General features: G+C 44.2%; 4 protein-coding genes across 10 annotated transcripts; 2 read left to right on the plus strand and 2 right to left on the minus strand.

Annotated features, from left to right (window-relative positions):
• The first annotated feature begins 90 nt into the window (after positions 1-90).
• Positions 91-3,965, plus strand: LOC146254373 (transmembrane protein 205). 6 transcript variants are annotated; one of them, XM_084675975.1, is made up of 5 exons: positions 91-222; positions 697-756; positions 924-1,099; positions 1,581-1,744; positions 2,021-3,965. In XM_084675975.1, exons 3-5 carry the CDS (start codon positions 1,000-1,002, stop codon positions 2,321-2,323), a joined length of 567 nt encoding a protein of 188 aa, XP_084532101.1. In that variant the 5' UTR covers positions 91-222; positions 697-756; positions 924-999; the 3' UTR covers positions 2,324-3,965. The 6 variants fall into 6 exon arrangements, with proteins under 6 accessions (XP_084532101.1, XP_084532098.1, XP_084532099.1 ...); XM_084675972.1 differs by having other exon boundaries at positions 95-222; positions 659-756; XM_084675970.1 differs by having other exon boundaries at positions 135-502; positions 659-756.
• A 3,858-nt stretch (positions 3,966-7,823) lies between these two features.
• On the minus strand, positions 7,824-13,767 carry LOC146254374 (solute carrier family 35 member D2-like protein). The gene is made up of 12 exons (XM_084676447.1): positions 13,516-13,767; positions 13,145-13,178; positions 12,970-13,056; positions 12,615-12,682; positions 12,354-12,425; positions 12,140-12,208; positions 11,802-11,904; positions 11,021-11,113; positions 9,938-10,005; positions 9,683-9,761; positions 9,502-9,584; positions 7,824-9,063 (listed from the first exon to the last, which is right to left on the minus strand). The coding sequence occupies exons 1-12, from the start codon at positions 13,713-13,715 to the stop codon at positions 8,958-8,960; spliced, it is 1,062 nt and encodes a 353-aa protein (XP_084532573.1). The 5' UTR covers positions 13,716-13,767; the 3' UTR covers positions 7,824-8,957.
• Positions 13,768-15,666: 1,899 nt separating this feature from the next.
• LOC146254375 (ras-related protein Rab-11B-like) lies at positions 15,667-18,550 on the plus strand. The gene is made up of 5 exons (XM_084676450.1): positions 15,667-15,892; positions 16,996-17,191; positions 17,320-17,513; positions 17,628-17,708; positions 17,804-18,550. Exons 1-5 carry the CDS (start codon positions 15,853-15,855, stop codon positions 17,947-17,949), a joined length of 657 nt encoding a protein of 218 aa, XP_084532576.1. The 5' UTR covers positions 15,667-15,852; the 3' UTR covers positions 17,950-18,550.
• A 3,396-nt stretch (positions 18,551-21,946) lies between these two features.
• Positions 21,947-26,561, minus strand: marchf2 (membrane-associated ring finger (C3HC4) 2). 2 transcript variants are annotated; one of them, XM_084676449.1, is made up of 5 exons: positions 25,631-26,561; positions 24,143-24,439; positions 23,578-23,773; positions 23,075-23,284; positions 21,947-22,577 (listed from the first exon to the last, which is right to left on the minus strand). In XM_084676449.1, exons 2-5 carry the CDS (start codon positions 24,316-24,318, stop codon positions 22,419-22,421), a joined length of 741 nt encoding a protein of 246 aa, XP_084532575.1. In that variant the 5' UTR covers positions 24,319-24,439; positions 25,631-26,561; the 3' UTR covers positions 21,947-22,418. The 2 variants fall into 2 exon arrangements, with proteins under 2 accessions (XP_084532575.1, XP_084532574.1); XM_084676448.1 differs by having other exon boundaries at positions 23,569-23,773.
• Between the last annotated feature and the right edge of the window lie 100 nt (positions 26,562-26,661).

A 26,661-nucleotide genomic window follows, 5' to 3' on the forward strand; every position in this document is an offset into this window, starting at 1 on the left:
CTCTGATGCTCTTCTTTCACTAAACTCTGCTTGTGACAGACACATCCTAACAGCCAATCGGCGCCCAACTTCAACTCCCTTTTGCCAATAAGAGATAAGATTGTGAAGGCGTTAACCTTCTTCCAAGGCGGTCGCTCACACTTTCTAGAATCTTATCCGGACTTTACTGAACAATGTGTACATTACTCAAGTTAGAAGTATCAAGGAAGTAAAGTGCAACAGGTGACGTACATTTAGATTTCGTTTGTTTATCTTCAGAATTACAAATTGTTGGGCAACTGATTAACAATGGACAGACATACTTGAGATACTTCTGGAAGAGGTCGCAATCTAGTCTAACTAACCGAGATAGTAGCCTGTACAACCAGTCTGAACAGCAATACCTATCGACTGGTAAGGCGTTAGCTGTCTAGCTGTCGTGGAGAGTTGAACTGTGGAGGTGACATTGAAACGTTGCTTAGCATAGGTAAACTACAGAGAAACTAAGCCAAACGTGTAAACGGTAAGTCGGAAACGTTTTGTTCTTGTTGCTATCATTAGCTAAAACTCGGTATTGTGCCGTGCCGAGACTGTATATTTGTGAGAAGTTAATACCTACTGTACAGTCCAAGTGGGCCCCGTATCTGCAGAATACGTGATTGTGCTGCACCCACCACAGGACTGTAACTCACTGCTTATTCTGGGACCCTTGGCTAGGAGGTGTATTTGAACATCCTACAAACGAGTTCATACGCAGTTTGAAGCTGATTTATATTTGTGAGTTTTCTTTCCTTTCAATTTCAGTACTGTTAAGTAAGCCATCGGTTAGATTTGTTGACTTTCTTTTGGAGTGGGTGGGATGAAATGTGGAATGCCCTCGTTCCTTTGAGAGAAAAGTGGTGTTAATTGTGTTGTTAAAAAAACACGTTTCGTCTTCTCAACAGGGGCCTTGAAGACAAAAGGAGAGGTGTAAAGGGTTCCGTGGTTGACGGTTGAAGGACTGGACAGTCAGCAGAGAGCATGCCTACCGACCGTGAGCCGGGGGCCACAGCCAAGCTGCTACAGCTGCTTCTGCTCTCGACTTATTGGGGAATGCAGATTTGGGTCACCTTCATCTCAAGTTAGTATTTAACCGACCCTTGACCTCGATCCTGTTCTGCTTGGTCGACCTGAAACCTAGCCTGACGTCATACTCATCATTCTAGTCAGAATATGAGTCTGATAACTCTCCGTTGGGCTGTGACTATGGGGCGTGTTTCAACCGAACTCGTAAAACAAATGCCTCTTCGCTCAATTGGATATACCTACAACCAATCATAGCACATATGTTGTTTGTTGAAAACGAATTCAACCCAAGCGCTCTTTCGTGACGTTGTTGATTACGTTACTGTTGATCATCTGTCCCTCGTCGTATAAAGCCCGCCCTGGCAATTTCATTGGTCCGTCCAGATCCTGGTTTTATGTAGTGTGTCCCCAATAGGAGCCCCTCCAGACCCAATTTCCCGACCAAATGTTTTTGTGGGCGGGGCTAAGTTGGGCTGGAAGCCAGGCTACCTGAAACCCATCACAGTGCTCATATCTGGGTCTTGCTTCTCGCGCAGGCTTTGTGATGAACAACCACCTGAACAGACATACCTACGGCTTCATCCAGTCACGCCTGGTGCCCTTCTACCTCCATCTGGGCTCTGCCTGTGCCTTCTTCAACCTCACTATCTACGCAGTCTACCATCCCAGTGACATGTTGGACGAAAGGGAAGCCTTTCAGGTGTGTGTGTGTGTGTGTGTGTGTGTGTGTGTGTGTGTGTGTGTGTGTGTGTGTGTGTGTGTGTGTGTGTGTGTGTGTGTGTGTGTGTGTGTGTGTGTGTGTGTGTGTGTGTGTGTGTGTGTGTGTGTGTGTGTGTGTGTGTGTGTGTGTGTGTGTGTGTGTGTGTTTGCATTTGAATGTATTTGAGGTGTGCATGGGTGACTATGATACATTTGAGTCTTGATCATCGGATATTAATTTACTCTGTGTGTGTGTGTGTCTCTGTCTCCCTTTTAGATCTTCATCTTCTTCGTGTGTGTAACCGTAGCTGCTGTGAATGCGCAGTGGTTCGGACAGATGACGTCCGAGATCATGGCCGACATGCACCTCATCGAGCAGGCTTGTGGATTGGGCCAGGATATCGGGCTTTCGTCCAATAGGGAGGCGTACGCCAAGCTGTGTGAGACGGATGTGAAGTATAACCATCTTAGCGGTCGTCTGTGGTTGTACAGGTTCCTGTCCTCCCTCTGCAACATCTGCTGCATAGCCTGCAACGCTTACAGCATTTTCCACATGGCTGAAAACCTTATCACTCTATAACACAAATGCACACTCGCACTCATAAACTGTCACCCCCCCCCCTCTGTGGTCAGAAACTCCAGCAGTTCACACAGGAAAAAGGGTTGTGTTTATGTCAAAGCTTTGTTAATTGAGTTAGAAGGTTGTTGATGCTTGCTCATATGATACGACTACTTCCTCTACTGGTTTGGAAATGCATGTCTTCTTTTTTTTCAGCGATGGCTCTGGCTCTTTTAAAGTGAAACCAAAATGTTTCTATTGAGTTTCTGTAGCCGGTGTGTAGCACCACTTCTGCCCCTTCCGTGTACACAGATAAGAGTGCGTCTAGGAGTTACGGTTGAGAACAGACAACCATAATTAACTGTAGTTCCTGTCATGCCTCACCTTTCACCTGGACTCTGGTTGCCTGCTCTCCTGCCCTTCACGTGCACTCGAGAGCTTTGATGTGGGTCACTGTGTGTAAAGGTTGTTCGTGCGTGCGTGTGAAAGTATGCAAAGAGGTGATACTGTTGGTTGAGCACACAGAGTGATTGCTGGTGCTCTCTACTTGAGCAGTCAGTGACTTGTCTTTTATAACGCGTAGCAATGCAGTTTATTTGTATGCGTGTCTGTCCCCTGGGCTTGTTCGGCCAGTTTGAAGAGGCACATGGGTTCTCTTATCCCGTGTTTCCTGTAAGGCCGGTTTACAGTGTCTTGTTTGGCACCAGGTAGGGGGGCCAGGGTTGGGAGGCATGTCGTATTAAGAGGTTTCTGCTACCGTGGAACACAGGTGTTGCAGTTCCGGGAACTCCCGATCGGGGATGTAAACATCTCCCCCATCCCCTCTTTAGTTCTCTTTGTACATGTTCATTAACAGGAATGTCCCTCGCCAATAGAAATGGTCGAGGTTCCTGCCACTAGCGAACCTAGTGACCTTGTTGCAACCTGTTCTTACCTCCTGCGTTTCTGGCCGCAGTTGTGTTGCTAAGCCACTCCTTCAGCTTCTTCCTGCAGTTAAACCTCCCTCCCCTCCCCCTGACACGACGGTGGGTGCTTCCATTCATGAGCGTGTGGTATGTGTGGATGTGATAACATCACAATGCAATCACAAAGCTCGAATAGTACCCTGGTCACTTGATGATGATTTCTAATACTATTCTGTTACACAGTTATTTATTTATCTCTTTGAAAAGATTAGCTTTTGATCTTCACTGTATGCAGCCTGTTTGGGTTCAGTCACGGAGGTTGAGATTCTTGAAAATGCAACAGATCAATGTAATGGTACCCCAGTTTAGATCTTGTAAGCTCACAATATGTGCCAGTCTTCTGTCATGTCTGCTAATGAAATTTCATATCGATGCGTGAAATGAATGACTAGCTCTTTGATAGTTTTATATTTGCCAATTAAATAATAATTCATTTACAGTTGTTTATGGTATTTAAGTATTTGTTATGTCTTTTGTGTCTTGTAATTGTATACCATGTGAATATTAAGGGCTTACTGTTTTAAACAAGTGATGTATTCTGTAGAATGTCAATCAGGTGCCTCTCAGTGTAACAGTACTGTTTGTATGTGAGCTAATGAACTGTTTTAGTACATGTCTAATGTGGGCGTGGGTTTGTAATGATCTTGTGAGACTTGGGTTGCTTTTTGTATTTTGTATCAAATAAATGATTGAATGGATCAAGTTTCTGGATATTTTTTGACTCCAGTATTTGAAACAGTGTGACCTTTCATTCCGACCAAGGAAATGTTTTACCCAGTTACACAACACACAAGTTGAAACATGAAGTTTGGTTACATAATTAAAAAAACAACAAAAAAGATCCATTGAATATAAATTATATGAATATTCTTTTTTTATTTTATGTCCAAAAGAATAATGTTAAGTCATTCATGTTCAGGGTATACTATATACACTCGATCTACACCAATAATGACCAGCAGAGGGTGCATGTGAATCCTGCAGGAACCCAGTAACCAAACAGAAAAGGGTAGTAACTAAGTACAAATACTTTGTACTTAAGTCCTGTTAAGTACTGTACCTTCCATCACACATGCTAACCCCTTTGGTCATTTCATCCAAAACACATGCTAACCCCTTTGGTCATTTCATCCAAAACACACATGCTAACCCCTTTGGTCATTTCATCCAAAACACACATGCTAACCCCTTTGGTCATTTCATCCAAAACACACATGCTAACCCCTTTGGTCATTTCATCCAAAACACCGAGGCTAACCCCTTTGGTCATTTCATCCAAAACACACATAATAACCCCTTTTGTAATTTCATTCAAAACACACATGCTAACCCCTTTTGTCATTTCATCCAAAACACACAGGCTAACCCCTTTGGTAATTTCATCCAAAACACACATGTTAACCCCTTTGGTCATTTCATCCAAAACACACATGCTAACCCCTTTGGTTATTTAATCCAAAACACACATACCAACCCCTTTGGTAATTTCATCCAAAACACACATGCTAACCCCTTTGGTCATTTCATCCAAAAAATGCATGCTAACCCCTTTGGTCATTTCATCCAAAACACACATACTAACCCCTTTGGTCATTTCATCCAAAACACACAGGCTAACCCCTTTGGTCATTTCATCCAAAACACACATAATAACCCCTTTGGTCATTTCATCCAAAACACACAGGCTAACCCCTTTGGTCATTTCATCCAAAACACACATGCTAACCCCTTTTGTCATTTCATTCAAAACACACATGCTAACCCCTTTGGTCATGTCATCCAAAACACACATGCTAACCCCTTTTGTAATTTCATTCAAAACACACATGCTAACCCCTTCGGTCATTTCATCCAAAACACACATACTAACCCCTTTGGTCATTTAATCCAAAACACACATGCTAACCCCTTTGGTCATTTCATCCAAAACACACATGCTAACCCCTTTTGTCATTTCATTCAAAACACACATGCTAACCCCTTTGGTCATTTCATCCAAAACACACATGCTAACCCCTTTGGTCATTTAATCCAAAACACACATGCTAACCCCTTTTGTAATTTCATTCAAAACACACATGCTAACCCCTTCGGTCATTTCATCCAAAACACACATACTAACCCCTTTGGTCATTTAATCCAAAACACACATGCTAACCCCTTTGGTCATTTCATCCAAAACACACATGCTAACCCCTTTTGTCATTTCATTCAAAACACACATGCTAACCCCTTTGGTCATTTCATCCAAAACACACATGCTAACCCCTTTGGTCATTTAATCCAAAACACACATGCTAACCCCTTTGGTAATTTCATTCAAAGCACACATGCTAACCCCTTTGGTTATTTCATCCAAAACACACATGCTAACCCCTTTGGTCATTTCATCCAAAACACATGCTAACCCCTTTGGTCATTTCATCCAAAACACACATGCTAACCCCTTTGGTCATTTCATCCAAAACACACATACTAAACCCTTTGGTCATTTCATCCAAAACACACATGCTAACCCCTTTGGTCATTTCGTTCAAAACACACATGCTAACCCCTTTTGTCATTTCATCCAAAACACACACTAACCCCTTTTGTAATTTCATCCAAAACACACATAATAACCCCTTTGGTCATTTCATCCAAAACACACATGCTAACCCCTTTTGTCATTTCATCCAAAACACACATGCTAACCCCTTTGGTCATTTCATCCAAAACACACATGCTAACCCCTTTTATCATTTCATTCAAAACACACATGCTAACCCCTTTGGTCATTTCATCCAAAACACACATGCTAACCCCTTTGGTAATTTCATTCAAAGCACACATGCTAACCCCTTTGGTTATTTCATCCAAAACACACATGCTAACCCCTTTGGTCATTTCATCCAAAACACACATGCTAACCCCTTTGGTCATTTACCCCAAAACACACATGCTAACCCCTTTGGTCATTTCATCCAAAACACACATGCTAACCCCTTTGGTCATTTCATCCAAAACACACATGCTAACCCCTTTGGTCATTTCATCCAAAACACATGCTAACCCCTTTGGTCATTTCATCCAAAACACACATGCTAACCCCTTTGGTCATTTCATCCAAAACACACATACTAAACCCTTTGGTCATTTCGTTCAAAACACACATGCTAACCCCTTTTGTCATTTCATCCAAAACACACACTAACCCCTTTTGTAATTTCATCCAAAACACACATAATAACCCCTTTGGTCATTTCATCCAAAACACACATGCTAACCCCTTTTGTCATTTCATTCAAAACACACATGCTAACCCCTTTGGTCATTTCATCCAAAACACACATGCTAACCCCTTTGGTCATTTCATCCAAAACACACATGCTAACCCCTTTGGTAATTACATCCAAAACACACATGCTAACCCCTTTGGTAATTACATTCAAAGCACACATGCTAACCCCTTTGGTTATTTCATCCAAAACACACATGCTAACCCCTTTGGTCATTTCATCCAAAACACACACTAATCCCTTTTGTAATTTCATCCAGAACACACAGGCTAACCCCTTCGGTCATTTCATCCAAAACACACATGCTAACCCCTTTGGTCATTTCATCCAAAACACACATGCTAACCCCTTTGGTAATTTCATTCAAAGCACACATACTAACCCCTTTGGTAATTTCATCCAAAACACACATGCTAACCCCTCTGGTCATTTCATGCAAAACACACATGCTAACCCCTTTGGTAATTTCATTCAAAGCACACATGCTAACCCCTTTGGTCATTTCATCCAAAACACACATGCTAACCCCTTTGGTCATTTCATCCAAAACACACATGCTAACCCCTTTGGTCATTTAATCCAAAACAGACATGCTAACCCCTTTGGTCATTTCATCCAAAACAGACATGCTAACCCCTTTGGTCATTTCATCCAAAACACACATGCTAACCCCTTTGGTCAGTTCATCCAAAACACACATGCTAACCCCTTTGGTCATTTCATCCAAAACACATATACTAACCCCTTTGGTTATTTAATCCAAAACACACATACCATCCCCTTTGGTAATTTCATCCAAAACACACATGCTAACCCCTTTGGTCATTTCATCCAAAACACACATGCTAACCCCTTTGGTCATTTCATCCAAAACAGACATGCTAACCCCTTTGGTCATTTCATCCAAAACAGACATGCTAACCCCTTTGGTCATTTCATCCAAAACACACATGCTAACCCCTTTGGTCAGTTCATCCAAAACACACATGCTAACCCCTTTGGTCATTTCATCCAATACAAACATGCTAACCCCTTCTGTCATTTACCATGTTTTGTTTGAAAACATGAGTATATGTACTCTACTTGAGTGAAGGATGTGTGTACTTTTGCCATTTCTTTAAACAGATTAGAAACAGTTAAAATACTCTGATATCGTTACAGACTAGGATGTTTACTGAGTATGTGAGACGTGGACTAGTATGACATTCACGGATACATGTTTATGTTTAAAGTTTTACTCAAACATTAAGATTTGAAAATATAAATGATGAGGAATCGTTGCAGATGAGGTATGTTTATTGTCAAAAAAACAACAACTAAACAATAACATTCTTTTCTGGTCTCTTCACGAGCATGTCACACACGTAACACTTACAAACCCACAAATACCTTTCGGCCTCACAAAAATAACCTTTGAATATGTTTCAGTAACAAAATAATAAATATAAAAAGTTTTGAAATACACCCAGCCTCGGATCGATGGAGTGTAGGCGATAAAAAAAGATTTGTGAAATAAAGACAGTGAATTTCTTACCTGACAGTTCTACACTAACGACCATTTAAGAAGACACTGACTTGCAGATGTCTTTAAAAGCCTCCCTCCCTAGAAGCCCATCACAGTAAGGCGTCTCCACTCCCCATCTCTCATCTAACATGTTAAAAGTGCAAAAAGCATTATTGTACTAATAATGCAAATATTAACACTGCCATACATACAAACAGTAACATCATTACAGCATGTTGCCCTCATTGAAATCAAGTTACGGATGGACACCTCTTTCCAGAGCCCATAGCAAGGAGTCTAATACTGAGGGAGTATAATGTAAACACAACGATACTTTCAGCACTTTACCAAAAGAAGACAACAGACAGCCAAACCATTGAAACGACCATAAGTCACGCCTCTGATATTCACAAACACGCCCATCCGATCACACCCATGCATAATACTGCATAATACCAAACAGGCCTTTCTTCTCACCCGCGAGAACATTAATTTGTTCATGAACTTTACAGTTGTTTGAAGTAGTCCCGGTGATTAATAAGTAAGTTCTCCATGTCTCCCCTTTTTAGATAAATCAAGAGTTAAGTTAAACAATGATAATAAAAATTAAAATAGTAAAAAAAAAATAGATCCGACTCAAATAATTGTATCGAAAGTCATAAAAACGGACCACCTAGATCCTGAATCAGCCGGGAGAGTCTGGTTACCACGGCAGTCGAGGCGAGTTAAGTCTGCGTCGGTCGTTCCGTCTCCACAAACAGGAAGCGAGAGAGGGAAAGAGTTGCCAAGGAATTAGGGTCACCGACCAGTAGACAACGTCATGAATACAAAGCGTACCAAAAATAGAGGTTCTCTCATTAGTTTGTGTAAAAAAAAAGAAAGGGAAGGAGGCATCTCCAGTGTCTCTGTCACACCACCACCTTGCCCTTTATTTCCAGCTTGGCGCTTTCACACTGCTTGGTCGACTGCTCCTCGGTCAGCGTGATATAGGAGTACACCAGGCTTCCAGCAATGCTGCAACAACAACAGATAACAACATCAGCCCAACGACGGCAGAAGAAAGCCATCGCAAAGTTTGGAGCAACGTCCGAGTATACTTCAAAGTCAGACGGAAAAACATGGAAAGTATGCTGCATGAGGTGACCCGTCTCTCTCTGCTACCGTGTGACAGCGTGCAATCATCCTCCCCTCGCCTTCCAGGTACCCCCCACCTCCCCTCGCCTTCCAGGTACCCCCCACCTCCCCTCGCCTTCCAGGTACCCCCCACCTCCCGCACCCAGGTCGAAGCCGCCAGCGCTCCAGACGTGACCCAACAGGTGGCCAGACCGGAGGGAGGCCCGGCCCAGGCTTGAACCCTGAGCCCCCCCCCCCCCCCACTCTACCACCACCCTCTTTTCCATAGTTACCATTTATTGACACAAAAAAGCGGGAGGAAATAACACAGACACACACCTGATGTTTAAACCGATGAAGTTAGTCCATGAGAAGATGTAGTCCCCACCAAACACCATTCCAATGTAGGTCACCAATATATTCTAGAAGGAACAGAAACTGTCTGTTCTTAGCACGGTGCATCACAGAACATATGTACTCCTGGCACAGGGAAATCTTTGATGTGTAGACTAGGGCTTACCTTGATGCAGCCCACAATGGTGGTTGTCAGTGCAGAGTTATACTGTGTGCACAGTACCGTGGAATACATCAGCACAAACCTGAAAACAAACACAAGTACCAAATCAGTACAACCTTAGCACTTTCTGTCTGGTATGAATCAATCTGCGTTATTATTCGTATCTATGATGAAACGATCACATGGCGTGTCAGATATACTAAACGTAAAAACGGGGTACTGTTGGGTGAGGTGGTTGGAGAATTCCAAAGCTGTTACCCCATGATGCAGGAGAGGATGAACTGCGAGAGGAAGATGGCGTCCGACCAGCCGTCATAATCCACTGCCTGTAAACACAAACACACACACACACACACATACACACACTTAGCCAAAGGACTGTATGGGATTGGATCTTTTTGGTGGATAATATTAGTTTTAGGGATGTGGACAGCTCTTTCCTTTAATTATGTCAGGACCTGACCCCAACCTCTCTCACACACACACACACACACACACACACACAGACACACACACACACACACACACTCACACACACAGCTACAGTAAAAACAAATGTCAGTGTCAGCAAACAGAGAGTGCACACCCTCAAGACTATTAAAATTAAGTTTTGGGATGTTTGTGGTTTTTCGTTTAAAACCGGAAAAAAACACTGTTGGCAGTGCTTCATGACATGTGTGCCTGATCCTTCAGCGTCAGCTGACAGCAACACAGTTGGTGAGAGCAGCAGTGAGCAGCAGTGAGCAGCAGTGAGCAGCAGTGAGCAGCAGTGAGCAGCACTGAGCAGCAGTGAGCAGCAGTGAGCAGCAGTGAGCAGCAGTGAGCAGCAGTGAGCAGCAGTGAGCAGCAGTGAGCAGCAGTGAGCAGCAGTGAGCAGCAGTGAGCAGCTCTGCAGGGCTGCTCTGGTCCAGGGGGGCGGGGGGAGAGTTTGGCTGGTACACCTCTGCAGACAGCATAATGGCAGCATTGTGCCTTTTACGGCTGCCGACTTCTCCACTTCTGGAGTTCAAATCGGGCGGACCCTGCCCAGCGCAACCGAGACACAAACACACACACACTTACAATAACAGTGCTCTGTGCCCACACAGGGGTGGTGTGTGATTCTAGACTCTGGAGCATAGCCGGGATTGCAACACTTCGACAGGTTCACTCTCGTCCCTTACGGCAGGCCTACTACATTCAGTAATAATGCCAATGGCACAACGGTCTCCGCAAGTAAATATTGGACAGGGAGGAACCTACTTTAGGATGCCATGACAACGTCACAAGGATCGCAAAACTTGAAACACACAGGAAGACACAGACAGACAGAAACACACAGGAACAGAGAGAGAGGCTTACCTTCTGCACATCTCCAGTCAGATGAGCCAACAGCAGAGTGGGCATTATCATAAATAACGCATTATAATACAGCAGGCCATACTTTCCCAGTTCCTGAAGGAGAGGAAGAATGAACGAGAGAGAGAGAGAGAGAGAGAGAGAGAGAGAGAGCGAGAGAGCGAGAGAGAGAGAGAGAGAGAGAGAGAGAGAGAGAGAGAGAGAGAGAGAGAGAGAGAGAGAGAGAGAGAGAGAGAGAGAGGGAGGGAGGGAGGGAGGGAGGGAGACAGAGAGGGTTATTCATGAGGACTGGTGCATTCCTCTCTAACCAGCATGCAGATGTCATGTATCGGCAGTCCCTCACTCTATAGCCTCCTTCTCCCCTTTGCTCTGGTGACTGCAGCATCAGACAACCAGCTTGCTCTAAATATGTCTTCTGACTATTTGCAGTTTGTAATGTGAGTGCTTGTGTTACTGAAGTTATGTATAGTCGACGAAACCAGGCTGAGAATTGCCTTTCATTCAACAGTCACACAGTATGAATCCTAACTGGACAGAGAGTGTGTGGTGCTGGCAGGACTGGCCTTTTACACAGCCGTAAAAGCCTCAATGTCGCCATGACTACCGCTAAGTGACATTCTTTGCTGTTGTCTTTAGCTTTATCAGCTTTACCAAGTTATGTTTTGAAAGATTGTCTCGCATTCCATTAATTCGACAACCTCTGTGCCAAAGACAGCCCCACCAAGACAACGGCATGCCTCATACCGTCGGGTAAGATAGTAACTAAATACAACAACAAAAATACCTTAGAATCCAGTTTCTGCTTCACGTAGGCTCCATTAGCCGCAGTCAACACGTCATTCATAAGAATGAAAACGTAGCCTTGCATGTCGAAAGCAAGGTCTGCACTGAGAAACACAAGAGACACGAACCCTTTCAGCAAAGAAAAACGGTAAATTTACTAAACATGCACTTAGACAGACATCAGTCACAGGCATGGGTCAGTACTTGACAGATGACACTGTTTCTCTACCAAGTTTCAGATGTTATCGTTTAAGAGGGGTCCGACCTCAAAGCAGCTCTTTGTAGGAGAACATGATTGGGCATAGCTTCAGTGGAAACACCTGGCATTATAAACCTTACCTAGCTGCAACAAAAGCCCCCAGGATCATTGTAAACACCGTCAACTGGACGGGTCTGGAGTATTTCTTTCTGAAATGATTGAGGGGGGGTAGAAAGATGACAGCAGAGTGAATGAGTGTGTTGTGTCGTTCATCGATGTGCAGGGCAGATGCTATGATTATGCTTTGGAGTCATTTGAATGATAATGTTGCTTAGTGGAATACAAAAGGCTTACTTGAGAAGCAGGCCCTCTGCTAGCATGGTGAACAAGATGGAAAATCTCCTGAGCACTGTGAACATCGGCAGACTGGGAGAAGAAGAATGTGTATTAAGGAAGTTAGCAATGTAATAAACACTAACCCTATGTAACACATCAATCTGTAAAACAAAAGTCTTTAAACAGGCTGTGTCTGCTCTGAGTATAGCAACTCTAACAACTTAAATGGGACACTAGTACTGTACTACACAATATATTATTTTGGTAATCAATACTTACTTCAGCCTTTTTGTGCCAAACAGTCCAGTTATTTGATTTCCTACATACAGGAGAGGTAGGGGAAATGTCTGCAATGTAACAGATACAAGTATTAGCGTTGATTGAGAAGTTAACCGTTGCATGTGAACATGTCTTCATGGATTAAATGTAATGCCTGCGTGTAGATTTGACAATACAGTTAACTTAGCCTAAGTGAAGCCAAGAACTTGCCTATTGGCAATAGGCAATAGTATTGCTACTAGAAGCAAAGTTGTATGCGTATATGGCCGAAAGAATAAATCGCGTATTTAAAAGGAATTGTTTTACGTCCTTTAGTTAAGTGACACAAGGGGATTAGGATAACAGGTGAGCTCACCTTGCGAGGTATACTGTGGTCGAAATCGGGGAAACTGATCACCCTCAGAGCCTTGCCCACCCACAACACAACCACCGTTGCCAGCATCTGCACGAACACACAAACATAACGTCATGAAACTGTGGAATGGTCGAGTTTATGATATTAATATAGGCAAACAAAAATAGTGCCTTACTTGACCAATGCCGACACATATTGAAGATGGGAACCTGCGGAACAAAACATGCATCGTTGGTGCTGGTTTCTTCCTAGTATAGAGTGGCTTTAAAGACTAGCTTACTGACATGCACATTTGCCCTGAGCATCAAAGGTGCAAACAAAATATTTAACAGCTTTCATAGCTAGTAACCTAACCATTCAAATAAAAACATTAGCTATTTTTGTTGCGTGAGCCACGCCATTGCCACCGACAAAATAGAATCTCACGTCTCAGAGTCGCATGCAAAACTTAAGTTAACGGGCACATCTGTGCCGCTAGGATTTATTTGCTAGTTCCACTAGCCAACTAGCTCGTCTTACATCACATCCTTACAGCACGTAGCCTACCTGTAGCTTGTAAGGACACTCTTGTTTATCACGACGATAAGAAAAGAACTGATACCGTAGAATCCAGCAGCGAAGAGCTTCAGAAACAGTGTTAGAGATTTGTCCGCCATCCCCAAGCGTTCATCCCTCCCTCTGTCCCTGCTGTGTCCCAGCCATCGCTTGCGTACAGAGCCCACGGCCCGCCCGTACGGCGACGTCATTGCCAACTTCCGCCGGACCAGTGTTGTGGGATCAGATGCACGACTTTCATGAGAGGCACCCCCTCGCGGGAGCGCGCGCGCGAAACCACTCGGAATCAAAAAGCGAAGGATTTCGTCTTGATATAGCAACCAAACAGAGGGGAGACAGATGTCTCAAACTATACGTTCTTTGTTGTAGAATTCAAGAGAATTATCCGTAGGTTATCTGTGTAAAAAATATATGTTATTCTCAACACAAAATCCTTAAAACTCGTCATTCAAACCGTTGAGTAATGATTGAATGACGGCCTGATATAACGTGTACCCCCTCTGTAACTCATATGGTAGACAGCAAAGGTGACAGAGGGGATACACATTATATAAGGTGAAAAAACGGCCTGATATAATTTGTATCGCCTCTCTAACTTTTGCTAGAAAAGAGCAGACATCTCCATATTATCTCAGGTTGTTCATTGCGACCAAAAAAACACTGAAAATAACACACATGATGGCAGGACAGACCCGTTGCATGTTAGGGGAGGGGGTACACATGATATCAGGTGAAAAAACAGCCTGATATAATGTGTATCACCTCTGTAACTCATATGGTAGACAGGTGAACAAATCAGTTCATTTACATTTAGTCATTTAGCAGACGCTCTTATCCAGAGCGACTTACAGTAAGTACAGGGACATTCCCCCCGAGGCAAGTAGGGTGAAGTGCCTCTCCCAAGGACACAACGTCATGTGGCTCAGCCGGGAATGGAACTGGCGACCTTCAGATTACTAGCCCGATTCCCTCACCGTTCAGCCACCTGACTCCTTATTGAAATTGAAAAGTCCTATTAAACTACATTTAATTAAAACAGAAACGGGTTAGCAAAGAAAGGGACGGGTTAGCAAAGACAGGGCATCCTTGTCAGACCAAACCTGCACATAATGGACAGATGAAGGAAGCCTAGATTAAAGGAAAAAATATTGTTCATAAAACTGCATGTGATGTCGAGTCACATAGATAGGCCCATCAGTCGGGCTGTGTAGATAAGGTGCATGGAAATATGGAACTTTGGAAAACACTGTAGATTAATCCACAATACTAAATGACACATTAAACAATTCCTTCAATGTAACAGACAAATAAACATATTTATGTAGATAAATGAGTCCCTTATTACAATAGAAAACCCTGTCGAGTCTTCCACGTCGCTATTTGTTCCATTTAAGAGGTTAATTCAAAGTGCAGCAGTTAAACTCCTCTTCTGTGAGTGCACGCGCGCTCCCGCGGCCAGGGGATGCAAATCCTGAAGGGGATACGTGCCTTGGCACGACACCGGCTCTCTTGTGTCATTGGCACCAGCCTTGGCGGCCGCTAGAGTTCACTGTTTAGTATATGGATATCCTACGCCTGGGCGCTCCATGAGTGTACAGCTGGTTATACGATTTTGCCTAACAGCCAGCCGGTTGTTAAGCATTTTAGATTCTGGCTATTTTGGTGGATTAAACTCCTCAATAATTGTGAAATATCCTTAGCCAGCCACCCTTGCGTAACACATTTGACAGTGTCAGATATTGGTACACGAAAAAAAAAAACTATAGCGGTTGCTTTCAATGTATTATCCATCTTGTAGCTTAATCATTTCATATTTCCTAGTCTTAGTAGTGTAGTGGTTATTACTGTGTGTACACACGGTGTAACACAGCAACATAAAATAAGTGAGAGCGTTGAATGTTGCTGTAGTGTAAGGACACTACTGTAAAGACATAATCTACAAAGGCGTGACTGCAGGCCAAGAGGATGGATTAACCATCACTAGTAATAGCATTAGCAGTCACTATATGAATAGCATGTTTATAACTGTCTGATCTACTACTCAGTGGCGAGGTGCCCTCGATCGTACAATGATTTTTCGGGGTAGAAGTGCCCATCCTGACCCTAGCAGGTCAGATATTAGCAACCAGCCAATGTGATGGAATGTGAGCTGAACTCCTCCTTTTCTGCGGAGCCAGAGAGATCCCCTTCCCGCGGTCACCGTGACAGCCAGCGCATTGTCTCACGGGCTACGGGGAAGGGACCAGGACATCAACACCGTGTACCATTTGCTTGCTGGCTACGGCAGGAATATTAACAACAACTGTTTGACTAAAATATTTCAAAACCATGGGCAACAGAGATGATGAATACGATTTCTTGTTCAAAGGTAACTATCGACCATTTTCCAGTCAACTTATTAGGTTTGCTACCCACCCAGCTGCTTGAGATGGTAACCAGCTAACGTGAACGCAGCTAGCTAGTAACACAGTTCGCTTGCTAGCATTGTTGCCCGAGCCGTTAAAACAATGTATTTTACTTAATCTAATTAAATGTTGGTAAGGTTGTGATCTTTCAACGGAGTGTGTGGCCTGCTAGTTATTTGATATGGGAAATAGGCTTTCGCATGATGTTGAGCAATGCATACTTGGCCCGTGTCACTGCATGTTTTTTTTTTCGTCAACACGTACCTTACTGTGTAGAAACTGCTGCTGTTGATTTGAGAAATATGTAGATATCTATGTGCAAAAGGTATGTTTGGAGCGTCCCTGCTATATTAATGAGTTAACAGAAAACGGCAGCAGTGGAAGAGCGAGGCAGCTAGCCGTTACACACCCTAACTAAACTGGCACTACAACATCGAATCTGTGGAGCAATCCAACCCACACATTAAAACACGAGGTGGCGAATGTTTATAAAAGTGTCATTTTAGGTGGCTAATGGACCTTTTATTACATTTTATTTTTTACTTGAGCCGAATTGGGAAAATTCGTGACTTGAGGCAGCGCAGGAAAGGAGGCCTTAGAAATAATGTTGACTCAGATTTAACAGGTTCACTGTTTCCTGCTGCCTGACTCTTGATGGGCAAAGTTCAGATTTCCTCAGTAGAAGCCGAGGAGCAGCACTTTGCACTCCTATAACATTATACTTGTAACATTTTTGCACTGTCAATGTCTTTGTGTCTAGTCCCAGTTCTCAAAATACCGGTCTCAGTCTAAACTAAAGCATCAAAAACGGTATTGCCTAGTTTCCGTTGGTCATGATGGACCTTTAGTAGTATTCCTTTTAAGTACATTCACATTTTTCATCCTTAGAGAAAAAAGTAAACACCAGTAGTGTTAAATTGATCACATCTTTCATCTCATACTCCTGTTCTACATGAAACCCGAAGTGGAAACTGAATCGTCAAAGAGATCAGATCAAACGCTACACCGCCGTTCTAACGCTGTCAGGAGTGTCATGCTTCTCTCTCTGTGTGTGTTCTGTCTCCAGTGGTGCTGATAGGAGACTCCGGCGTGGGGAAGAGTAACCTGCTGTCTCGTTTCACACGGAACGAGTTCAACCTGGAGAGCAAGAGCACCATCGGGGTGGAGTTTGCCACCCGCAGCATCCAGGTGGACGGCAAGACCATCAAGGCCCAGATCTGGGACACGGCCGGCCAGGAGCGCTACAGAGCCATCACCTCCGCGTGAGTAGGGGGGCGGGGCCTCCGCCCAGGAGACAGGAAGTACAGGGGTGGAGAACAGGAAGACGTCTCCACGTGACGTGTGCGTCCAGCCCTCTGACCCTCCGTGCTCCCTGCTCTGTCCTGGCCAGGTACTACCGAGGGGCTGTAGGGGCTCTGCTGGTGTATGACATCGCCAAGCATCTGACCTATGAGAACGTGGAGCGCTGGCTGAAGGAGCTGCGGGATCACGCTGACAACAACATCGTCATCATGCTGGTGGGCAACAAGAGTGACCTGCGTCACCTCAGGGCCGTGCCCACGGACGAGGCTCGCGCCTTCGCAGGTACGCACTCCGAGCCCTGGCCGAGGCAGCAATGCACTCTGGGTATCCAGAAATGCAAATAGCTTCTCTCCCAGTGTGTCCCTTTGTTCAGCCTTCTCTCTGTCTCTCCCTCAGAGAAGAACACTCTGTCGTTCATTGAAACTTCGGCCCTGGACTCCACCAATGTAGAAGAGGCTTTCAAGAACATTCTAACAGGTAAGCAGCTTGAGAATAAAAAAAAATAAAAAATTAAGTGTAGAAACTTTAATCAATCAACAGTCAAAGGCCAACATTTCCTTTTTCCCCTTCAGAAATCTACCGGATCGTATCGCAGAAGCAGATAGCTGACAGATCTGCACATGACGAATCACCGGGCAACAATGTAGTGGACATCAGTGTTCCCCCAACCACCGATGGGCAGAAAGGCAACAAGCTGCAGTGCTGCCAAAACCTGTGACACTCACCATTCCTGTGACCCCCCCCACCACACTCCCATTTCACTCCCTTCCCTTTCCTCACCCTCATCCTGGCTCCTCCCACTCGGTCCTTGTTCCTGTATATGCCGACGCCCCTCGTTTCCGTCAATGTAGACTTATATTTGTCTCTTTTGAACCTCGATGAATATGTGCTCTTCTGCCATGAAGTGAAACTTACAAAAAGCCTTTGTGTCACGTTATCAAGTCATTCCTGGACCTGACGTGAAAGTTCCTGCAGTGTAGGAAAGAATGAGGCATCTATTGTCTGTGAAATCGATCGAGCTGTGCTTTAGGATTACTGTGTAGTGGTAGAAGCTGGAACATTTCAACAATAGCCACTAGATGGTGCTGTGCACACAGCAACTTGCAGTAGCTTGAAATGGCAGTATTACAATGGTATATATGCATTGGTCTTATAAACAAGGCTCAAACATTTCTCGCTTATCATGGTAAAAGCAACTTTCTGTGTATTTATTCATATATATTTGGCTTAACTTGTCATTGTTTTATGTTCATTATGCACTGTAAAAAATTTACAATAAACTCCTAGACAAAGTAGCCAATGTGTTACTTTTGAGAGAACATCAAGTCTGCGTTTATTTGAATCCATCCACTTTCACTAGGGGTGGATTTTTTTTATATTTTTTTATGTAAGCATATATTTAATCGAAATTCGATAAAAAATCGTGAATCGATTTTTATCGAATCGTGACCCCAAGAATCGAATGTGTGAGGTACCAAAAGATTCCCACCCCCTAACCTTCACCACCCAAAACGTTTTTTTTTGTTTCTCTGCCCTGTTCCAGTCTGGGTGGGAGTTTCCCCCAGGAAACCCTGTCTGCTGGCAGATAAGCAAAGTCCCCCGTCCCCCCCCCCCCCCCCCCTGCTGAGCGGCCTGGCAAGCCACACCCATTAGAGGTGACCAGATGGTGTTGAGTGCTGCTAAAGGGAACATGGAATATAATTGCAACCATATTCTAAGCCTTTTCTGTTTGGCCCTGCCAGGTGTAAGACTGGGACATGGGTCCCACTAAACAGTGAACATTCACCCTCAGCCTTCACTCTAAATGTGTCCTATACGTCAGCTGTTAGTTGACTGTTTGGCTGTCAGCTGACAGATAAACATACATCACGTGACACAGTGCGATTGTCAGAGGAAGGTCTTTATGATAATCTTCAAATGTTTCAGCTTTTACATTTGAGCATGTGAAAAAGGTTGAAAAAGGTTGAGGCATTTCACACGAGATAGAACGGTCTCCCCACGTACGTTCTTAATAGCCTTGTGAGATGGAGAAGCCTTTCCCTGTTTAGCAGCTGTGAGGGACATTTAACTCCACAAAGCTTACCCTCTGGCAGCCACACAGTGACAGGGAGGATTAGGGTACAGAACATTAGAAGATTCGTAGGATATGTTTTCACACAGACTACAAAGCCGTTTTGTCCATACAGTAGCTTGGTTTTAATTTTGCTTTGCACACAATTCTTGGCTGATTTCAAGCACCAACATATTTTGGTGTCGACATCGTTCCGTTTCCACTGCACAACATAAACATTGTAGTATTTAAAAACATGTTACGAGTGATAAAATCTTGTGAGTAATGAGAAGATAAATTACAAACGATACACATCATATCAAAAACAGTGGTGAAAATAACAATTAAACACGGACAAACATCTAGTAAATGGTTCCTTCTACGTAACGCTCGAGTCTTTGTTTCCGTTTCACATCAAAACAAAAACCACAAGCTTTAAAATCTCTTTCTAAATCAGAATCTTCCTGTATCACCATTCTTGTACTATAGTCAAAGTGCCATTCGATGCATAAAACAAAAGGAAAGAATGCTTCTTTGGAGAGAATGACGTGATCGGATAAGATGCTGGAACACAGGAATGCCCTCTGGATGCTTAGCGAGGGAGAACATTTGCATAACCCCACCTATCATCGCCCTCTCAAGTCTGTTTAGTCAGTAAGCGAGCTCTTATGATCCTTCATATTCACACTACATTGGACATACTTTACTAATTTCATAACATTTCCTTTTGGATTGGTTAATATCATAGGCAAGATTCACGCACTTGTGTCATAACATCGTACATGGCGTGGTCACTAACCACGCAGACTTCTTGTGGACGCCCACCAATGAGAGAGAGCGTGGGGCAGAGGAATTACCAATAGCTGACGTGGATTCAGGCCTCTGTCCCCACGGTGTCTGAAATCCTTTCAAATTGTTTGTCCGTGACTGACTTAAGCATGTCTCATGTTAACAAAGGAAATAACCTCATGTACAAACCCCGCCCATCAGACGCTCAACACAGGCCTGCGAGCAAATACTTAAGGGAAAGAGCAGAAACTATTGGACGCAGATCTGAAGATTTTCCAATGACAGCCAGCTGGCCACTACCACCCCCACAAAAACACAGTGACAAATGATTAATGACGGCATCAAACTAGGCATAGGAGTATTACTATTGCACAACATGATCTACCCTTTACAACATACTGCAATATTAATTCCATACAACAGGATTCATTTAGAGTGACATTGGAGACACAAAATAAAAGGATAAATGTATAGATTTTTTGTTGTTGTTGATAAGCAACAGTTCATCGACTGCAAAGAGAGTGGGCTCCACAGCTACGCTGTTCAGAAGTTATATTTCTACAGGACCAGTCTGAATGGCCGGAAGGTCTCCAGGCCCAAGGCCATGGGGGCCCCCCTGAGCCCACAGCACAAAGCAGGGAAACAGAGATTCAAACGGTGAAAGTCATCTTCTTTAACAGACTGACAAACTCTCTCTCTCAGGTTCACTCGTGTTTGATGCCAGTATGAGACTGAATACTAGTCTGGTCTGAGCTGCTTATGGCACCCATTATACCCACTGGTCTTAGCCCCAGTCCTAATACAAGCACCTCCGTCTCTCGGCCTTAAACTAAACATGAAGTCTAGAGAAGGTGCAGGACTTGTAACACATAAGTGAAACACAATATTAAAAACGAGGTTCAAAGATATCCTACATACCACATTTTTTTGGCTTCTGTGCACAACATCCAGCTCCCTACTCCAAAGCATTCGATTTGGGCCATACCAACAGCAAAGCCCACAGACTTTACACTGTGGAGAAATCTATGAAGGACAATACTTACACAAATGATTACATATTAAGTTAGCAAAGTAAGAAAGCAGTCTAAAGGACTATACAAACAAGGGTGAAGGGAACCAAATGTACAAAACTCACTAAAAGAGGAGCTATCCATAAACGCAGTGTAGAAAAACATAAATGCCCAGGAAATACTCACTAAGCGGCTAAAAGGGTGATAACAATCCCTATAAAGTCATCGAGCCATGGTCTGACCCAAGAGTCTTGAGTTTGCTGGCATTTTTGCATATCTTTTTACTACAGAGGTCAAATTTCTATCTAACAATGACCCCAAAGTAAAAAAAAAAAAGCAACCCTTCCAAAAACATTAACAGTGCATGCATGCAAAAACTGTGCGTGTCAGTAGCAGTGTTTCCACATACTGCTAGCACAATCGTCCACAGTGTTTTATTGCACAATCTCTAGTATACAAATGTCACCCTGCCCGCACAAGGAGTGGAGAAGAGGGAAGAAGAAACAAACAAAAAAAACTGAAGTCAAACTGAAGGTAGTTGACCGACTTGTCTAAAACATGAGTGTCTCGTAATCCACCAAACTGACATCTGGCTGGTGAAGAAGAATCTTAGCTTTAAGCTTTACATGAGAGAGGTGTAAGAGCAGACCAGAGACCTAGGGAGAGGGCTGAGGACACAAGAAGGTCCAAAAACATTTTGGAGTGAGAGAGAGTAGAGAGGTAGAGAGAGAGGCAGAGAGAGAGAGAGAGAGTAGAGAGGTAGAGAGAGAGGCAGAGAGAGAGAGAGAGTAGAGAGGTAGAGAGAGAGGCAGAGAGAGAGAGAGAGAGAGAGAGAGAGAGAGAGAAGAGAGAGTCAGAGAGAGAGAGAGAGAGAAGAGAGGTAGAGAGAGAGGCAGAGAGAGAGAGAGAGAGTAGAGAGGTAGAGAGAGAGGCAGAGAGAGAGAGAGAGAGAGAGAGAGAGAGAGAGAGAGAGAGAGAGAGAGAGAGAGAGAGAGAGAGAGAGAGAGACAGAGAGAGAGAGAGAGAGAGAGAGAGAAAGATCATTTGGTCATGTGCATCATCAGCCCTCTCCAGGTTCCAGCCCAGCATCTAACCCTACTGGCTCTCTAAACGTCCCTTAAAAGGGCCACACAACACAATACAAAAGAGGGGAGGATAATGGAGAGCTGATATACATTAGGTCGGTAAAAAGGGCTTCGATAGAAAAAGCAAAAGAAATGCTTCCACAAGTGCTTCGGCTCTGGCTGGGAGGCAAGGTGGGGCTCCAAACCTCCACCAGGACATGAGTAACAGCGCCGTCATCATCCTGTTCCTCATCTTTCCTCCCCACCTTTGACCTCATACGATACTCTCGTCCGCAGACTTCTTCATCAGCTTGGTGGAGAGAAGGGAATGCTGGGTGGAGTGCCCTCCCTTGGCATCGGGGATGAGCAGTCGTACTTTCTGATTGGTTCGTCTCCACTCCGAGTACAGCTGACAGTGGTAGCGGAACGACACCTGAATCCGGAGGGTGGCGAAATGAGTTGGGGAGAAGGGAGGGGGGAGGGGGGAGGGGGGAGGGGGGAGGGGGGAGAGAAGAATGGTTTGGACTTGGCCAGTGTAGCTGAAGTGAAGAAGTGCTTGGCTAAACTACTCCTGGGTTAATAGTGAACCAATGAGCTCAAGGTACACTTGGTTTCCCACAACTACAAGAATAGGAGGCTCATTAAAAGGCAAGATAACCACTCTATAAGTACATATAAACATAGTGTGACTTAGTGTCATTTACATTAACTACTTCCTGAATTGTATAAAAAGTCAGGATTTTAGATGCCAGGGACCTCACATGGTATTTGAAATATCCTGTAGGACATGTGATTCACCCAACTCTGAAAATTCCTATTTGAAGTTTTCAGAGAGCCCAAGTGGTATCCACTGTACGACTCCCTACTGTGCTGCGTGTGTTGGTGGTGGTGGTGGGTGGGGGGGGGGTGGGGGGGGCGTGTTGGTCCTACCAGAGTCCAGAGGACGTAGATGGTGAAGAGGGCGATGGTGAGAGCGATGAGGCCCACGGCCTCCAGCCTGCTCTTCAGCTGCAGGTGGTCCTGGGCGCCGCGAAGACACAGCCAGCCCGAGATGGCCGCCAGGGGCGTGATGAACAGGAAGCACACCATGTCACAGAACAAGGTGCGCTTCTCATTCCTCGGACCAGGGTCCCTCAGCCACTGTGGGGAAGGGAGGGAGAGAGAAGGAGAGAGAGAGAGGACTAAATTTAGTCGTCAAGCACGTACACAGCACTTCGTCATGCAAAAGTAAGTAACAGTAAGCAGAGAGAAAGGAGTGGCAGCATAAGTGGATTTACAGAAGGCCAGCTGCAAGAACGCATGCACGGAGGCGGCGCGCACGCCCCTCGCGTCTCCCCCTTCACACTTCCTGGCGCGCGGCCAAAGAAAACCCCCCGGAACACGGAAGCAGGCAGAGGAGTGCAGACAAGGCGAAAGGCATTGACCTTTGTTACCTCTGTGAGAGGCCTGGGCCTCCGCTCAATGGTGAACTCTGTGTGGCACAGCTCGCAGTAGCTGGTGTTGGAGGAGGACAGCCACTTTTCCAGGCAGCTCTTGTGCACCGTGCCCAGGGTCCCGGTGCAGTCACACGGGGAAAGGAGGCCCTCGCTGTTGCCCCCCTCGTGGCAGATTCGGCAGATGGGTCCGTCACTGGAAGAAGGGGGTGGGGGAGTGGAGGACAGAGGAAGGGCCGTATTTTAGGACTTCTTTAGCAGTTTTTTACACCTACGGGGTGTTGGATTGCACAGAACATTCTGCAGTCTTGAACATGAGATAGAGTGTTGAACATGACTTCCAGGAAGGGCGGGGGGGGGGGGGCTGCATAAAGAGACCAAATACAAGAAAAAATACAGGACTCAGCATGCACTTGTGTAAAGTAAACTTTTATCTCATAAAGACTCAGACAGAAGCACAGACAGAGAAATACAGAGACACAGACACATACAGTAACCACAAACATCAAGTCACACACACGCCCCAACAGGTTTGTCACCTGGCTTTGGTAAATGAGCCGCATACCTCTGTGTGCCCAGGGGCTTGACGACGGTTGACAGCAGCCGGCCGTCTTTGGCCGTGACCTGGGTGACATACTGGGCCTGGCAGTTATCCGACTCTTCCACGCTCTTGGACAGGGCAGCGTTGCCAGAACAGTCACACAGGGAACCAGGGAGGTGACAACACTCCCCAGTAGTCATGGTTGTGTTGTTTCGGGGGTAAGGGAAGGGGGGGGGGGGGGGGGTCAGGGGTGAGAGGAGAAGGAGTGAGGGGAAGCAGCCAGGTTCTGCTTCCGCAGAACAGAGTGGTTAAGCCCAGCAACTGAGAACAGGAGAGAGAGGACAGGAGTTATGGATCTTGTTGATTGTTTGATGGCAGATACAATCTTAACATTGATACAGAGACAACACTTGTCATGAAACTCAGGGAACTATAGTAGTTTACAATACAATACAGGCTAGGAATACACAGCTAGGTTAACTTCTGTAAAGTAAACCTAAAATTTGAAAACTCATTATACGGGTGTGGAATTACTTGACATTTTCTAAGAACAATGCAAACATTTTTAAGAAGAGTAAATTCGCTAACTCAAATGTTCTGGATGAAACAGATATTTTGCTTATTCTACAGCTTTCGTTTTTCACAGAAACAAAAACTGATAAGACAGCTGTTCTTCTAGATAGCCAAAACACGCCCCTCCCCAACATTAAACACAAATCTTAAGCCTATATTCGATTATTCATATTATTGCAAGGTTACAGACAATTGCAGGTAGTAAGGTATTTATTACTTATTCCAGAGGGACTTATTTCTATCGTCAACCAATCAAAAAAGATGACTGGAGCTGTCCATGTAAACAATTCACTAATTCCTAGGCTAACTGGCAATGCAGTTGATGCTGCATGATCAATAACCAAAGCTTCTGCCATGGTTCGAGACCATAACATAAATGATCCACACCATAGCTTTATTTTATTTTAATAATCAGACACTCTACACTGAATGACATATAACATGTCCAACTTAAATAGCTTACTTGACCATGTCAATCCTTAAAGCCAGTTCTGCTGCGGCTGATATGATTTCAGAATCAATTGCAATCAATCCAGGGGAGTGTATTAATATTTTATCCAACAACAAACCATAGCTAACCAAGCCAGCTAATGTATGATCAATCGGCCTCTACAATCACCATTGCGTTATTTACTGCCCCCCAAACGCAGCGAGCCCAGTACGCGTAGACTATGTAGCAGACAAGTACTGTACAACATAAACATCTACACGACACTGTCTTGATTAAAATAGTTCTGCTAGCTACATAATTGTGAATCCAGCTCCACTTGCATCATACAGTCTCCTGGTCAGTAGCGACAAGATAGCTGAGGCTAGGCTAGCTGGTTGGTGGTAACATTGGCATAGCTAGCACCATTACAATACTTACTTGCTTATTTAGCTAGCAAAAACGCCACCTTCATGCAAAATATGAACGATCATGTAGTGCATTATACTCACAGCGTATCTTCTTTTTTCATTTTGAAATGTGGATCTGAGAGTTGAATATCAAATAATAAAACAGGTCAGACTTAGATACGTTAGCTAGCTTGCTAGACTTATTTGTCTGCCCGTGTGTGCACTAGCTACTGTCTACTACTACTACTACTAGCTAGCACTGCACAAGCTAGCTAGCTAACCGATGGCTAGCTCAGCTGACACAACGTCAATATGTCAACGACGACGCTTCCGCCACTGGCTGGCTTTCATCCGTCTGCAAACTCATGGTCATTAAAACATCAAATGTTATAATAAAGCAAAAACGGATTGGTATATCAGATCCAATTGTCTCTATCTTCAGTGACCAAAGAAGAACCCAGTCGTATTTCATGCATTGACACTAAAATACATTCAGGAAAACAACCTTTATTTCCAAAATGAAAATCGAAATGCCTGACAATGGCTATTTGCACAATGGAGGGAATGTAAAAAATACTAACAGGAACCAAACCAATTGTTAAGTGCAGAAATTCAGTTGTGCACAAGAGTAAATCCTGCTTGAGTTGACCTGACAACAGTTTGACATAATCAACTCATCCCTGCAGGGTGTCCACATCTAAAACAGAATAATCTATAAACCAGAGATGATCTAGTGTGGCGTTACTCATCAAACAGAGATATAATGGCAAACAGATACACATCGAAACATATCCAAATTGCGATTTGCCTCAGAACTGCAGATTAAGTAACACACGTCTCGAGACTGACGGAGAGGATACCACATGCTTTATTGATGTTTTATGAAAGCATTAACGAGACCGTCACTATGTGCGCTGTTATATGCATAGAAGTGACCTTAATTTCCCATTCCCATCAGATCAATAGGCTGCTGGGGTACATACCACCATGGGTTGTCTTGATGCATTTGTCATTGATACAACTCGATATCATCTTCTACAACAGTGATCGTCAATCAAGCCTGTAGCATATAAACCTATAAACAGCATGCAGGATATGAGCTACAGCTTAAACCCATCATGGGCAACTTTGGG

Source organism: Hypomesus nipponensis, chromosome 16, assembly GCF_054491055.1.
Source record: "Hypomesus nipponensis isolate SF chromosome 16, ASM5449105v1, whole genome shotgun sequence".
In the NCBI taxonomy this organism is placed as follows: domain Eukaryota; kingdom Metazoa; phylum Chordata; class Actinopteri; order Osmeriformes; family Osmeridae; genus Hypomesus; species Hypomesus nipponensis.

Coding starts and splice junctions, on each gene's coding strand:
- LOC146254373 (XM_084675975.1), top strand. CDS start 1,000: ATGCCTACCGACCGTGAGCCGGGGGCCACAGCCAAGCTGCTACAGCTG. Junction 1,100..1,580: donor TTGGGTCACCTTCATCTCAA/GTTAGTATTTAA, acceptor CTTCTCGCGCAG/GCTTTGTGATGAACAACCAC. Junction 1,745..2,020: donor ACGAAAGGGAAGCCTTTCAG/GTGTGTGTGTGT, acceptor TCTCCCTTTTAG/ATCTTCATCTTCTTCGTGTG.
- LOC146254374 (XM_084676447.1), bottom strand. CDS start 13,715: ATGACGTCGCCGTACGGGCGGGCCGTGGGCTCTGTACGCAAGCGATGG. Junction 13,179..13,515: donor AGTGTCCTTACAAGCTACAG/GTAGGCTACGTG, acceptor TTTGTTCCGCAG/GTTCCCATCTTCAATATGTG. Junction 11,905..12,139: donor GGGGCTTTTGTTGCAGCTAG/GTAAGGTTTATA, acceptor TGTGTTTCTCAG/TGCAGACCTTGCTTTCGACA.
- LOC146254375 (XM_084676450.1), top strand. CDS start 15,853: ATGGGCAACAGAGATGATGAATACGATTTCTTGTTCAAAG. Junction 15,893..16,995: donor ATACGATTTCTTGTTCAAAG/GTAACTATCGAC, acceptor TTCTGTCTCCAG/TGGTGCTGATAGGAGACTCC. Junction 17,192..17,319: donor TACAGAGCCATCACCTCCGC/GTGAGTAGGGGG, acceptor TGTCCTGGCCAG/GTACTACCGAGGGGCTGTAG.
- marchf2 (XM_084676448.1), bottom strand. CDS start 24,318: ATGACTACTGGGGAGTGTTGTCACCTCCCTGGTTCCCTGTGTGACTGT. Junction 23,774..24,142: donor AAGCCCCTGGGCACACAGAG/GTATGCGGCTCA, acceptor CCCTTCTTCCAG/TGACGGACCCATCTGCCGAA. Junction 23,285..23,568: donor CTCTCACAGAGGTAACAAAG/GTCAATGCCTTT, acceptor CCTTCCCCACAG/TGGCTGAGGGACCCTGGTCC.